The sequence below is a fragment of the Gymnogyps californianus genome, chromosome 12, assembly GCF_018139145.2.
Source record: "Gymnogyps californianus isolate 813 chromosome 12, ASM1813914v2, whole genome shotgun sequence".
NCBI classification, from domain to species: Eukaryota; Metazoa; Chordata; class Aves; order Accipitriformes; family Cathartidae; genus Gymnogyps; species Gymnogyps californianus.
Window position 1 is genome coordinate 16,173,261 of NC_059482.1, and position 14,537 is coordinate 16,187,797.

The 14,537-nt window shown below is 38.1% G+C and overlaps 1 protein-coding gene across 5 annotated transcripts in view; it reads left to right on the forward strand.

The window, feature by feature from the left end:
* Nucleotides 1–14,503, forward strand: part of HEATR3 (HEAT repeat containing 3) — a 26,102-nt gene extending 11,599 nt beyond the window's left edge. For 3 of the 5 annotated variants that reach the window (XM_050903790.1, XM_050903788.1, XM_050903791.1), the window contains 7 exons: nt 555–712; nt 1,750–1,832; nt 2,091–2,227; nt 4,702–4,790; nt 6,204–6,347; nt 6,448–6,624; nt 7,593–8,518. In XM_050903790.1, coding sequence (XP_050759747.1) covers nt 555–712; nt 1,750–1,832; nt 2,091–2,227; nt 4,702–4,790; nt 6,204–6,347; nt 6,448–6,624; nt 7,593–7,712 — 908 coding nt within the window. In that variant the 3' untranslated portion in view covers nt 7,713–8,518. Of the gene's footprint in view, nt 1–554; nt 713–1,749; nt 1,833–2,090; nt 2,228–4,701; nt 4,791–6,203; nt 6,348–6,447; nt 6,625–7,592; nt 8,519–13,284; nt 13,472–14,393 lie in introns of those variants that run through there. The other 2 variants (XR_007767143.1, XM_050903789.1) reach the window with 2 other exon arrangements.
* Nucleotides 14,504–14,537: the final 34 nt, after the last annotated feature.

The following is a 14,537-nucleotide window of genomic DNA, read 5'->3' on the forward strand; positions in this document are numbered from 1 at the left end:
CCTTGCTGTGGAGACAGTAACATCTTCATCCAGCCCAGTTACTGCCCAGTCAGAGGACATCTGTCTGCGGCTTCAGGATTGCCAGAGAAAACAGTTGCCTTAAACTGACTGCAGTTAGTAAACAAGTTAAGTTAAACTGGTGTATTTGCATGCTTGAATCTACCTCAAAAAGTAAAATGGTACAATCCAAGTTAAAATCTTGGTAAATGCTTTATGAAATGTTTCTTCTATACCTTTTTTGATATCTTTAAGTGAAGCATAGTTAATATCAGAGAGTGAAGTACCCGTGTATGAAGAACCTCTCTCCTAAGAATACTTGTTGCCTGAGTGAATATAAAATAAATAAATAATTTTTAAAAATAAAACAAATAATTTAAACAAAAGTAGTATAATATTTAAAACTGTGGCTTAATGGCACGTGGTTTGTGTGGACTTCGTTAGAGCCCAAGAGCTTAAAGACTCCTAAACCAAGAGGTGGAGCCCAGTAAAATTGAGAAGTAGGATACCTATTGCATGAGTGCTGTTACATTTACAAGTCTGTGTTCTGTTCTCAGATCCCTCTGATGACGAATGGGAAGAACTCTCCAGCAGTGATGAAAGTGACTTGTTTATGGAAAACTCATACAATGAGGGGAGTGGGCTGCTAATGTCACCCCTGTGCCTCTCTGATGAGGTTAACTCAGCGTTTCTGAACAACCTCATTCCAAAGAAGGTATTGTCTTTTATTTTATTTCCAACACATGGTACAGTCCTTCCCTTGTGCCTGATTTGCATCCCAGGTTAGGCAAACAAATTATCCCAATCCATCTGGAGAAAAGGAATATTTTTTTAAATCAGTTTAGCTTCACTTTTTTTGGCCTAGAGGTGGAGCATCATCATATGAGCTTTCTTGACCTAAATAATTTCTTCATGTAAGTGGGAATAGAAGGTTCATGTGTTTCAGAAATCTGGTGTGGTTTTTTTTTTTTTTTTTTTTAATTTGGCTTTTCCAAAATACAAAGGTTGTTATTCCTTGATTTGGACATGAAAAAGATTACCTGCAAAACGAAAGGAAACTAAGTAGAAGCATGACTGCCAGATTTCCTTATTAGCTAAGTGAGGTGGAAGTAACATATGTGAATGGCAGTAGTCAGCACTGAAAAAGTGCAAGTTCCTCTTTCCCCCTGTTTTATACATAGTGTCTGAAGAACAATATTTGCCACTGACAAGAATTCAGATGTTCTTGTTTCAGAGTTGTTTTGCTCATTCTTATTTGGGGTTGTAAAGATGAAGTTCATCATTTGAATTGGTTATTATGGTGGCTGAGCAGCATTGTAGAATTCTGACCCAAGACATCAGGGTGCGAGATGAAAACATTCAAGGCTTTTTGTACTTAATAGCAAGCAGTCTAAGTTTCATGGCAAGGTCTTTTAGACTTTCAGCTGTCTGAAAATTCTGTAGCGGAATCTATAAGAAGAAAGATCTAAATAAAAAAGAATAGCAGAGACCTAGAAAATCACCTTTTGTTCTGTACAGTTGGATACTTAAAATATGCTATGCTAAACCCAGTGTATAATTGCACCATTTGAGTGATTGAGGAAGATTCTGGCATTTTTAGCAGGTGAGACACTTGCTACCTGGAAAGCTTTGAAATATGTAGTTTGAAGTGTCTGTTTGACATTAAGCTAAAATTTCAGTCTTCCCTCCAAACACACTAAAAAAAAAAAAAAAGGCGCTTTATTGCTAAACCTTTCTTTTTCACCTCCCCAGATTCTTGAAAAAACTGCTTTTCCGAACAGTGTTGCTCTAGACATCTGTATGCACAATCCGTCTTGGAAACCATTAATTAAAAAGTAGGAATTTCATTGTCTCTCTTACTATTTTTCATGTATATTCAGTTGTTTTAGAACTCTTAGAAGAATTGTCCATCTTTGGGTTACTTTTAAGATCTGGACAATGGCAGATCTGATATGTGATTTTGAATAAAGAGATACAAATGTTTCTGTAAACTGCACACCAGATCACAGCCTTACTTAATTCAAGATTCTTCTTTGTATTTTGACATCTGTTTTCAAAGAGATCTGCTAAGTGCATTTTTTTGTTTGTTTCAGACTGAATGCAGTGCAGTGTAGAGCTTTAACATGTCTTCATAGCATTTTGTTAGTGTCAGACGTGGATTGTCTTGGAGGAGCTTCAGCACTTCAGTCCCTTGCACAGCATCTCTCGCAGCTAGTCTTTTCTAAAATGGGTAAGATGTTTAGTAAATGGGGCTTGTTGACCCCCTTTGCTGATCATATAGATATAAAGTAGCCATGTACATTGTTACGTTTTAATGCCGTTTTATTACTAATTTTATCCCTTTGGCCTTTCAAAACAAGGATACTGAATGTTGGCAATGTGCTGACAAAACAGTGTATCCTGATAAGATGTGTTTATCCAAATTGCATCTTGAGCAAGTATGCTCCTAATGTAAGAATATGCTTTACATCTGTGTGAGCACGCAGAAAGTCCGTAAGTTAGTGGATGAATCCTGCCTTGCTGTGAGACCAGAACTGTTTGCTTGATCATATTTTTCATAGTGGCAGTTTTTCATCAATCAGACAAGCCATGAAGAAGATGGGACATTTTCTTTTTAAATGTGCTAACTAGCCTAAATAGACGTTTGAAAAAAAGGGTATTTAGCACAGTCTCTCACATCATTTTTTCTAGGAATCTTATGAAATTATGGAAAAGGTGGTGGTTGCAAAAATCTCCAGAATGTACATGCTTATTACAGTAGGAAAGAGAGCAGCCGCCTTGTCTCCAGGACATGCTTTATGCATATGACTGTATAGCTTTATTGAAAATATATTTGTAATAAGAAAATGTGCAAAGTTTTTATGACTAAATATTAAAGCTGCTCAACTTCCTGCTATGGTGGTGGTTCGATTTCAATGGAGAAGGCAATAAATTTCATTTTTCTAAAAATACTATTTTAGAATATCAGGTATATCCTGGTAAACACTAGAATGTATCCACTGTAGTTCCTCCAAGGCACGTTATTTCATGGAGATACTATGATGGTTTCCCCGTACATCTGCTAGTATCAGTATTATTGGACAGTGTAGTGTAGATATGCAGCAGTTAGCATTTCCAGCTACCTCCTGTAATCTTGTACATCAGATCAGCATCATTCCAGTAATACTGTTGGACCATTTACGGTATGATCTCTCTGTTACTGACACTAGAGAAGCTGAACTGAGATTAAAAAGAAGGCAAAAAACCCCCCTGGTTCCAAGCTGATGATCTGGTTCCCTGACAGACTGCTTCATTCAGACTATTCTGATAATCTGTTTTTGTTTTAAGGTCAGTGATGATGGCTTTTCAAAAAATAAGAGATATTCTTAGAGGCTGGAAAAGCCTGCCAATTCTCAAAATTGTCAGAAAACATTTTTCCTAAGACAGATCTGTTGAAGTCTAGCATATGCATGGCTTTGTCATTTCTTGTCTCTTAGAAGCTTGAGAAGCTTAGTTTTCTTCCCTTCCTTCAAGCATCTTCATTTGTAGCCACAAATGCAGTGTATATAGTTCTTATTTGCTGTAGTGTATAGTATGACACTACATTAACGCTTGAAAATGCATCTGCCTGCAAAACACTTTTTTCTCAATGTCATTAAAAGCATGTGATCAGTCTATGGGAACATTATTACTGAAAGTGTAGTGCTTGAAAAACTAAAATGCAGGAAATGAATACAAATATGAAGACATATGCAAGGAAGCTCGCGTAAAATATTTGTCTCGTGCTTGAAGAGCAGGACTTCTAAGTTTTCAGGGTCTACATGTTAAGCTTCACAATAGTCAGAAAGTTCTTAGATGAAACTGGAGAAGTGGCTAGCTGAAGACAGAGGGTGCTAATAAATTGGTTTAATGGCCCAGGTCCATTTTCGTTAACACAATATTTTTTTAATAGTTAAATACTATGTAATGTAAACTGCCAGATAGAGTTGATAACATACCAACATGTGGTTAGAAGGAATTCTGTGGTTTACAGGGTGAAAAAGAGGCATAAAGATCTAGTTGCTGACATGGGAAAGGAGGAGATATGCATGAAATAATCAAGAGGTTCTGCACCTAGAGTGGTCCAGAAAATAAGAACACATTAGAGGAAAATAAAAAGCTTCAAGAAATGCAGAACATGCATTGAAGATGATGGCTGGTATTGATGGATTTGTAGTTAAACAAGAATAATGCAGTGTTTGCATCATACTTTTCTGAAAGGTTATTAAACCACTGGGAAACATGCTCTTTATATGAATTAGAAAGAGTCCAGTGTTCTGGGCATCTAAAGAGCCTGCTTAGAAGACAGAAGAAAGGAGTTAAAGTATGCAGTCAGCTTCTGTAGTTTTCTCAGTTCCTGTACTATGGCCTCCATGTGATACCAGTTTTCAAGCTTCTGTTCTGACGGCAGTGGTTTATACCATACGTTAGGTCACACAAGTGTCTTAACCAGGGATGTGCCTGAAAATGAGGACCAACTGTAGTCTAACCTCCAGTTGCAATTAATACTGAATTCAAATCACTATGGTTACAACCTGCAAGGACCAGTCTCTGAAAATCTAGCTCTTCCTGTTTGTGGTAGTACCTGGAGGAACAATTACGGGATTAAGGAATTTATATTTCTTTGCTTCTTGTATCCTTCATCTTGCTGTTTGACTTTTCGCTCTGGGTTCAATTCTTTGACAGAACTCCCTACGGACACAGAATTCCTGGAAGCCATAACCAGCGCTTTGAGGGCTCTCCTCCAAACAATGGCATCAAAGAACATCTCCCAGGTAAAAGCTTTCAAACTCAAATGCTCTGGTAGGTTCAAATTCATGTGAGATTGTGCTGGAAAGTTTTTGAAACAAAACCATTTAAATGAAGTGCTAAATTTCAGCAACTGTGGACACTGAAAGAACAGATTTAATAGCATTCACTTTTTGTTTTTTTCATGGACCTTACAGGAATACTTTTTTTATATATCTCCTTCTTAGCATGTAAACAGATGAAAGGTATTTCAAAACCAAAATAGCAGTAAGCCACAGGTAGTATCTTTAGGAGATGGATATAATGACAAGCATTTAGTAAATTAGCACGTAAAAGTGTGGATTCTTTATTTCCTGATGTCATCTAGTTGAAGCTGATTGTCCTTCTAGAATCTTGGTTGGACATGAATTAGTGAGCTAAATATAGGAATGAAGCACAATAGTTTGTTATACAAGATGTAACACTAGATGGTCTGCTGGTACTTTCTGGCTTTAAGCTGAAAAATGAGCTTCTATCCTATAAGTTGTAATGAGTTGGAAATAGCTATTGAGCTAGGTAAATTTGTGAAAATCCTTTTGGGCTCAGAACTTTTTCCTTTGGCTTCATGACAGCCTTGGTTATGTTCTGGAAGAAGCATCTTAAGAAGTTGAAAGGGAGATGTCCTGGTTTTGGCTGGGACAGAGTTAACTCTCTTCTTAGTAGCTGGTACAGTGCTGTGTTTTGGATTTAGTGTGAGAATGATGTTGATAACACACTGATGTTTTAGTTGTTGCTAAGTAGCACTTATCTTAAGCCAAGGACTTTCCAGTTTCCCATGCTCTGCCAGCAAGCAGGTGTGCAAGAAGCTGGGAGGGAGCAGAGCCGGGGCAGCTGACCTGAACTAGCCAAAGGGGTATTCCATACCATGGAACGTCATGCCCACTAGATAAATGAGGGGGGATTTGGCCAGGAGGGGTGGATCGTGGCTCTGGCATCGGTCAGCAGGTGGTGAGCAATTGCATTGTGCATCACTGGTTCCCCCCCCTCCTTTTTTTTTTGTTATATTCCTTTTCATTACTATTATTACTATTATATTTCATTATTACTAGTGTTAGTATTATATTTTACTTTAGTTATTAAACTGTTCTTATCTCAGCCCACGAGTTTTACTTTTTTTCCCTTTCCTCCTCCTCACCCCACTGGGAGGGGGAAGCGGCTGCGTGGTGCTTAGTTGCTGACTGGGGGTTAAACCACGACAGGAGAGTTTAACTTTTTCTTGCTAATCACATTTTCAGAATTCATGTTGTTTTCATAATACAGGACTCTTTGTTTCTCGGTTATAAATTTGCCTGTGTTCTGTAAAAGCAAATGATCCAAATGTCATATCTGAAAATTCCATGAAAATGTAAATATGTCTATCTTCCTTCTTTTCTCCGCCCCGCCCCGCCCTGGCTAAACAGTGTATGACTCCTGAGCAGCTATTGGCTTTATGTGAAGCTGGTATTCACAGCAGCAATGCCAGTGTTAGAGTGAATGTAGTGAGCATCCTTGGAATTTCTGGCAGCGTCCTGGCAAAAGGACAAGATACAGCGGAAACACTAAAGGTGAAAAAGCAAACTTTGCATTGCAAGCCTAAAACAGTTTTGATACTTCTTTCAATTTTCTCAAGCATTGCTGGAAAAATAAATTTTTCTCTCATTTCAGATGATTGGAAAATTTCTTCTTGAGGTTGCTATGAAGGAATCTTCTCTTGTGGTAGCAGGAGAAGCCTTGGATGCACTTTTTGATGTATTTGCGGATGGTAAAGAAGCAGAAAAGGCAGCGGTACAGATCAAGTTGCTTCCAGCACTGAAAGAATTTCAGCCAGTGTTCAAAATGAGGGTAGGCATCAAATGCAGCCAGCTCAGGGTCTCAACACACCATGTGGGTTAAAGCTTTGAGATTTGGGCTGCTGGAAGAGATAATTAAGCAGGAATGTATGGCTTTATAAGATGACCAAAAAAGAAGAAAACAAATAATTGAATTAGTGATATTCTGCCTTAGAGGAAAGCAAATACACTTACCTTGCAGTTCATGGAACCATCAAGGTAACAGCGCAGCATCTGCTTTGCAGCATCTGCTTTGCAACATCTGCATTACATCGTCAGCATTATTGATGTCCAAATCACTGTATTGTTCTGAAACACTTGTTTAAAAAAAAAAAAAAATCCTGCAGATGTCTCTGGAGGAGAACGGCTAAATTGGTGGGAGGGAAGTCCCTTCTGAAGTTACGTTGACATCTTTTGTTTTTAACTTGCTGTAGTTGCAGGTGGACGTTTTTGTTCTGTTGTTGGTTAATTAAAATAGATCATGTATTCTGTATTTTCAAGAATCACAAGGCCAAACTTGTAAACTGTAATTCTAGGTACATCCTTGTCTTAAATAGAGAGTAACCTTCAATATGTTGTTTCTTTAGTCAGATGAAGCCTGAGGAGTGACTTTTGTAGTCTTAAAGCTAAGCGCTCTACACACAAAATACATACCTGACAGTGCTACAGTTGTTTGGTTAGTTAGATGTGCAAGGTCTTTCATATAAAAAGCTACAGAAAATAAGTGTACGTTTCAGATTTATGAGTGAAATAGCATGCCACTAGTAGTCTAGTTTTAGGCAGAGATGTATTATATTGCAGTAAATTGACTTGCAGAAATAATTGCTAGCTACACATGTGCACACGTGAACATGCTGCAGTTCTCAAAAGGCACGGGTAGCATGTCTTGATAGAAGACCTACATAGAATTACTATAAACTTTAGGTGATCTAATAGGAGAAACTTCTCCATTAGTAAAGTATGTATTTTTTGGTTTTACAGATGCGAAAAGAAGGCAAAGGACAATATAGTACAGATCAACTGTGTGTTCTTGACAATGTGAAGATGAATTTGAGAAGATTCATTGCATACCAGGAGACACTAGGGAAAACCCCAACTTGAAACATCGAGGAACTTTAAACTAAGGTTTCCCATATTGAATAATGTTTTCCAAAAATATAATCTTTTTGAACTTCTAAAATCTATTGAGCAGAGCAGTTTTGCTTTCATGTTAATGCTGCATTTTTTACATTCAGTGTTTTTATACTTTTGGGTTGATGCAATATGAAAGTCACATCAGCATAAAAAACCATAGCATACTTTGAGATTAACAGTTAGCAGTGATGGGAATGTGCTTTTGCAGTCCTGAGGTCTGTACATAGCACCACTGGCATTGTTTAGAAATCCTCACATATCCTGGTGGAAAACTATAATTGCATGAAAAAGTAATTTAGAGAATATTCTCAGTTATGTGCCAGATCAAGAAAAAAAATTTAAAAGCTCAAGATTTTTTTCAGGGAATCGAGCAGTGGCAGAATGTTCATATTTGCTATTTGCTCTTACCTATTTCTAGGATTGCACAGGCACTTATGGCAAACTTCCCAAGAGAAGTGTGTGACAAGCGTGTATGTTACTGTCAGCACTTGGATCTGTTACTTCATGAGGTTAATCAAAGAGAAAACTGTTTCAGATTCATTTATGATAAATTCAGTATGATAGCTTTTTGCTGTGGAAATCTGTAAGAGGATCCTACACTTATACGCAGCTCCCTGTTTTTACTTTATTTTGATTGGTATTTCTGAAAATCAAGTCTCCTGATTTACCTTTTTCCTTGTAATTCTACATCAGGATGAATTTGAATTCAGGGAAGTAGTAAACCTAATAAAAAGTATTTTTTTATACTGAGGTATTATCTACAGTAACTTTATAATTGCTTAAAATATCTTTTTCAAATAGAGATTTTTTTAAGCTGTAAAATACAGAAACTATTTAAAAAAAAAGTCACTGATTCATGAAGGTTGTAGGTGAACTTCCATATATCGAAAGCTTTGGTTTAGTTTCTGTGAATGAGGTCCTCTCACATACATTTTTCTAAGGAAAAGACCCCACAACCAAACACAAAAGCATTTTGTTATGCTGATTTTTGAAATGGGAGTTTTTTCCCTCTCTTCTCTTAACATGCTGCCTTAGCACAGGCATCTAGTTTTTTGGCAAAATTTTGCCTGTGGTGTTAGGCGTGGAACGTCAAAGACCAAATTTGCTCAATTTGTTAGATTTCAGTCTCTTAGATTGGACAGCAGGCTCAGGAACTGACCAGATAACTTGCAAGTGACTGACTTTATGAAATCCTGACATACAGTATTTTGACAAATGCAAGAGAAAGTGAAAAATGAGTTTAAGCAGCTATACTGCCTGGAAGTCCTGTTACTGTTACTACTTTACAGGAGTTGGATGAAATGTGTGGTGTGATGTGATGCGATGCCTGCTAATCAAATGAGTGAGTGAGAGTCGGGGATTGGGAGGGCTGAAGGGCCATTGAGCCTGGCCTGGAGAAGTCCAGGAGAAGTCCTGAGGACCACGGAGCGGTTGAGAGGTTATCCTGGGATTTGGAAGGGGCAGGCAGTGAAGAGGGCTGGAGTGTAACAGCTGAGGAAAGAGTAGCTAGGTGGATTATAGCATAAGACTGCACAGTGCGTGGATTTTAATCCTAGTGTTAGTTATCCTTGGTGTACGCTGAGGACAGTGTAATATTAGCCTGATAAAAAGTATTAATATTTGTTTGGAGCACTTAAAAGGACTTTCACGCAGAAAGTTCTGCTCTCATTTTCTGGGTGCTACATTGAATTGCAGGATGATCGAGGTTGGAAGGGATCTCTGGAGGTCTCTTAGTCCAGTCCCCTGCTCAAAGCAGGACTTACTTTGGAGTCACATATGTTGTTCTAGGCCTTGAGCATCTCCAAGGATGGAAATCCCACAACTCTGGACAGCCTTTTCCAGTGCTTGACTGCCCTCAATGTGAACACTTTTTTCTTTTTCCCTTTGTACCTAGTAGGACGTCCCCCTGCTGCCAAATGTGCCCCTTGTCCTTTGACTGCACACCACCAAGAAGAGTCTGGCTCCATCTCCTCTTAAAACCCCCATTTGGTAGTTGAAAACAATTATATTCCACTCCAGGCCAAATAAACGCAGCTCCTTCAGCCCTTCCTTGTACATCGTGTGCTCTAGCCCTCTAACCATCTTGGTGGCCTTCTGCTGGACCTGCCCTACTGTGTATTGCACTGGGGGCCCCAAAACTGGACACAGTACTCCAGATGTGATCTCATGAGTGCTGAATAGAGGGAAGTAATCAGTTTTCTTGACCTGCTGGCCATGCTCCTGCCAATGCAGCCCGTTATTTGTTAGCTGTCATCACTGCAAGGGTGCACTGCTGACTTCTCTTCAACTTATTATCCACCAGGACCCTTAGGTCCTTCTCTCCAAAGCTGCTCTTCAGTCATTCAGTCAAGAGCCTGCTCTGTTACATGGGATTACTCTGTCCCAAGTGTAGGACTTTGCTTTTTACATCAAGTGTAGCAGTCAGAATCTGTTTCCTGGGGTCTGTTAGAACAATGAGGTATGTTATTTTTTGTTTAGGGGTTTTTTTTTTTTAGGTTACTAATGAGAAGAAATGTTTCATCACAGCATCAACAGGGCTTCCACTAGAAAACCTGGTTTTCTTAATCTATGAGACCCTGGTTTTTTTCTTCACGTGAAAAGACAGACTGTCATTTAAATCTTAAACTATTCCAGCAGTAGGAATGTGTGGATTTTTTTTTTTGCTATGCACTAATCAGTTGAATGTCTTAAAAAAAAAAAAAAATTGTGTCATAATAAGATAGGTGCATAGTATGAACCGTATCGCTTGCAGAAGTGTATGATTTTTAGTGCTTAAAATATTTGCTTCTATCTTCTGGTACATATGCCATTTCTAGGTAATAGATGAAAGAGAAATGAGGACATGCAGAGGCATTTTGGTTTCTTGTGAGTTTGTAATAAAACCCTAACATACAAAAACTAAAATAATCCCTTCACCTTTGTTTCATCTGAGGAGACCAGAGCACTTTAGTGGGCCTGTTTGACTTAAGGCATGCAACACTGACAAGCTGGTGGCTCTGTCTCCAGCCCACCAGATGTGTTTGGGTTGATAGACAGGTAAGCTGTAGCTCTTGGGAGGTGTTTTTGTTGTTTTGTTAACCTCATCGCTAATATTAATGACACTTTTTATATGTGATTTCCTAACATCCCATGTTGCAAGATATTTGCTAAAGTCCATTGCCCTTACCAGTGGCCCATAGCAAATGGAGCCTTCATCTTCCTTTGGGGTTTCTATGATATTATAGTTATCTAATAATAATTAGCCAACTGCATATTTTGATGCCCATACTTTTATTTCTCTGAGAAAATCTTACTCTATCACCTGCCTAGCTACCAGTTTAGTGTAACTCGCTCTTGGTGTCTAATGGAGGGCTTGTGACTGAATGAGAGGTAATAATTTTGTATGTTAATTTAGACAGCATGTTCTGCTTGTAAGGGACAAGATAGAAGATAATAGGAGAAGCATGGAAGACTTTGGAAGACTTTTGTCTATGGAAGACAAGTTATCAGTGATTTAAAGAAGTGTCAGATCGAAGCCTAAAACCAGACGAGATTTGTAAGTACAGAAGAGCTAAGCTGTAAGATTGGGGCTATAAAAGTTGTTCTGACACAGTTAAGGAAAATTAAGGCAGCAGCAGAAGTGGTGATGTGGTGCAAATTAAATGTTTTGGGGCCTCTTTTGGCACTGGTTTATTTAAATAGGTTTAGGGTAAGCTTGAGACGAAGACAAGATCCTTGACAGCCTACAAAGGCAAAGCCAGATCTTGAAGATACTTTGAGGGTGGCAGAAATTGGACTGATCTAGACAGTGTGCAGCACAATAGATGCTAAATAGATGTAAATGATCTTCATCGGTTCATGTAATCACACGGATAAGACTGGTATCAAAACAGGTATCTGAAACTGAATTTGTTTGCTTATCCTGGTCCCTAAGGCGTCATCTGTCTGTGCTTCAATTAAAAACTGCAGTCCTTTGAAGGTATGGATTGCTGCTTTATTTGTCTCCCTGTCTGACACCTAGCACAACAGAATCTGGCTCTGAGTTGCGATTTTATACCAAAATAGGTGCTGAATTTAAGTCGGTCTATGGTATTAAGTGAAGAGTGTAAAGAAGGCTGTGGGCTCCCCACCCTGTTCAGAAGCAGTAGGACCAGTGGCATTTGCTGCTGCTTTGGCCTCTCTGCAGCCTGCAAAGTGTTGAATCCTCAACTGTGTAGATAAGGAGTTATCACTGCTATGTGGTTTCATTTTTGCTCTCTATGAAAAGAAACAAGTGGCAAGATTTAAATAAGCATTTGTTGTGAAGTACTTTTTATACATCATGCCTTGACATTCAGAAGATGGCTGTATACCACGTTATAGTCAATAGTTTAACTATTTGGGGTTTGTGGTGTGTGTTGAAGGTATTTTTTTTTTTGCACAGTATGTTTTTTTTAAAGGTTGTCATCTTGGAGGAACAAGAATAACTTTAACCAGTACTACGTGGCTTGGTTTTACGTTTGTATTTTGAGAGAAAATATTAAAAAAAATCAGAGCACAGTAAAATTACAAAATGAGAACTGTGTTGGAGAACAAATTAATTTAAAATCTGTTTGTAGCTTAAGTATTATAAATGAAATTTATATCTTGTGGAATATTAACATAAAACAACCAACCAAAAATGTGCATAAACTCAAGTTCTGTTTCCTTAGTAAGTAATTCTCAGTAGAAGCATTTCCAGAGGATTGGATAGAAATGTCTAGCCTTACATTTACTGTTGCAAATTCAAATTCAGGCAATGGTAGTGGTAATTGAAAATAATGTAATTGTTCCTTTCTGGCACAGATGAATTGAGCAAACAATCTAAATATAGTTTGCGCTGGACATACTGTTAGGTTATATAACACTAAGATAATTGGCAAAAGCTGAAAACTCTGACAGTCACAGCAGATTAAGGAACTTGAATTTTTTCCACAAGGGCTGAAACATGGTGAGCTGTTTGAAGAAGCTTTTACTTGAGTGGTGCGGGTTTTTTGTCTAATTTCCAAATAAATTCAAACTGTTAATTTTTGTACCTTCTGGGAAAACTAGCATGCATTTAAATCAATTCACTCTAATTTCATTTTGTTTCTGTATTATTTTCATAAGTTCCTTGTTTCTGTGAGAGGCATTTTGTCAGACATAATTCAGTGACCACATAAAAACATAGTTTGAGACTTGCACACAAAGGATATGGTAAGACGCTTTTTTTTCTTTCAAATCTGGGTGTCAGGAACTCCTTGCATTACTGTTATATTAAGGGCTTAAATCAAACTGCTTGTGAACTGAAGTAAGATACCATTGTAATAATCTGTATGCTGTTAGAATGATTTTAGCTGCTACGTGTTCTCAACACAACAGAGGGTCCCGAGGCAGCCCTGGGGTTGCGAGGTGCTCACGTAATACCTATACCACTTTTAAAGATGCATTGGGATGTCAGTATACCTTCTCCCAGTTTTGTGTTCCTTTTCTGACAAAAATCCCGGCAAGAATTCTTTGTTTTCTTTCTCCTCTGACGTGAATTTTTTTTTGAACTTTTAAGGAAAATTGCATTGGCCTCTTCCCTCCACCCCGCCCCTTGATGGAGAGTGAAAGGCACTTCCAGAATTTAACTGAAGAATGGCTGATTCAGCTAGAAAATGCATGATGTTTCTAAATAACCTTTTCTGGGAAGTTCTCTTTTTAGTAAGTAAAAGAGTTAAAGTTCAAAGTCATGATTAAAAAAATCACTTTGACCATACTCAAGTGGGGTTTTTGGGGGGGGGGGAGGAGGTGTGTGCCTTTTTTTTTTTTTTTTTTTTTTTTTTTTTTTTTTTAGTACCCCATAGGTATACTTCCTAATCTAAAGCCTTTGTGGTATTACACCACCTGTGTTATGTCCTGGCTTTATTTGCTTGGGACTAAGGTTGCTACTGAGGAATCCTGTAAATTAATAAACCTCAGTCCTACAACAAAACTTGTTTACATTTATGTTCTACGAGTGTAGAATAAATCGTTTTTTGCAGAATTAGCTTTTAAAAAAAAAAAAGGTATTTTTCTGTTACTCTTACTTCCTTAAGGATAACATGAAATCCTTTATTAGACTTATGCTCACTTTTCTGTGTTGTATTTAAAAAAAAAAGTTTATTAATTGAAACCTTTTTATTTGCATCTTTGATGTAAGAGGAACATCAGGCTAGTCATTTTCTAGTTACCTTTCTGTGGTATGCTTATAATTCTCAGAATAACTGAAGAATGTGGGTTTTGGAAAATAGGGTTATTCAGGGCGGCTTTTCTCCAATTCCAGTCTGTGCTTAAGTCCCACCAGTTTCCGCTTGGCTTTTGATGGTAGTTTTAGGTACAGTTCCTAATTCTCAAAGCAATTAAGTCTGTCAACTCAAAAACCAAATTTAACCCTACAGCTTCTTGCTGTAGTTGGGTTTCTCTTGGACAATGCAGATCAGACACCCTGTGACAGAAAAGAGAAGGGCTGAGGACAAAATGTCCTGCTCTGGGACGGTGGGGAGAAGCCAGAACTTTAGTCTTTGGTTGTCATCAGGAAGCGGTGCCGAGGCTACTTCTTTGCAAACTGTCCACCTCATGGAATACTTGGAATTTAAATGCAGCTTTTTAATTCCAAAACCTCCACCTCCATCTTTCTCTCCCATGCAGTTCTGAAACTGGGAAGTACCAGGCCCTCTGTGCAGTATGCTGGAAGCTTTCTGGCTGATATTAAAGATGTTTTAAGGCTGTAGTATGAAAACACTAAAAATAAAACTGAATCCAACCAGAACTTGTACTACTAAATGTTGCTGT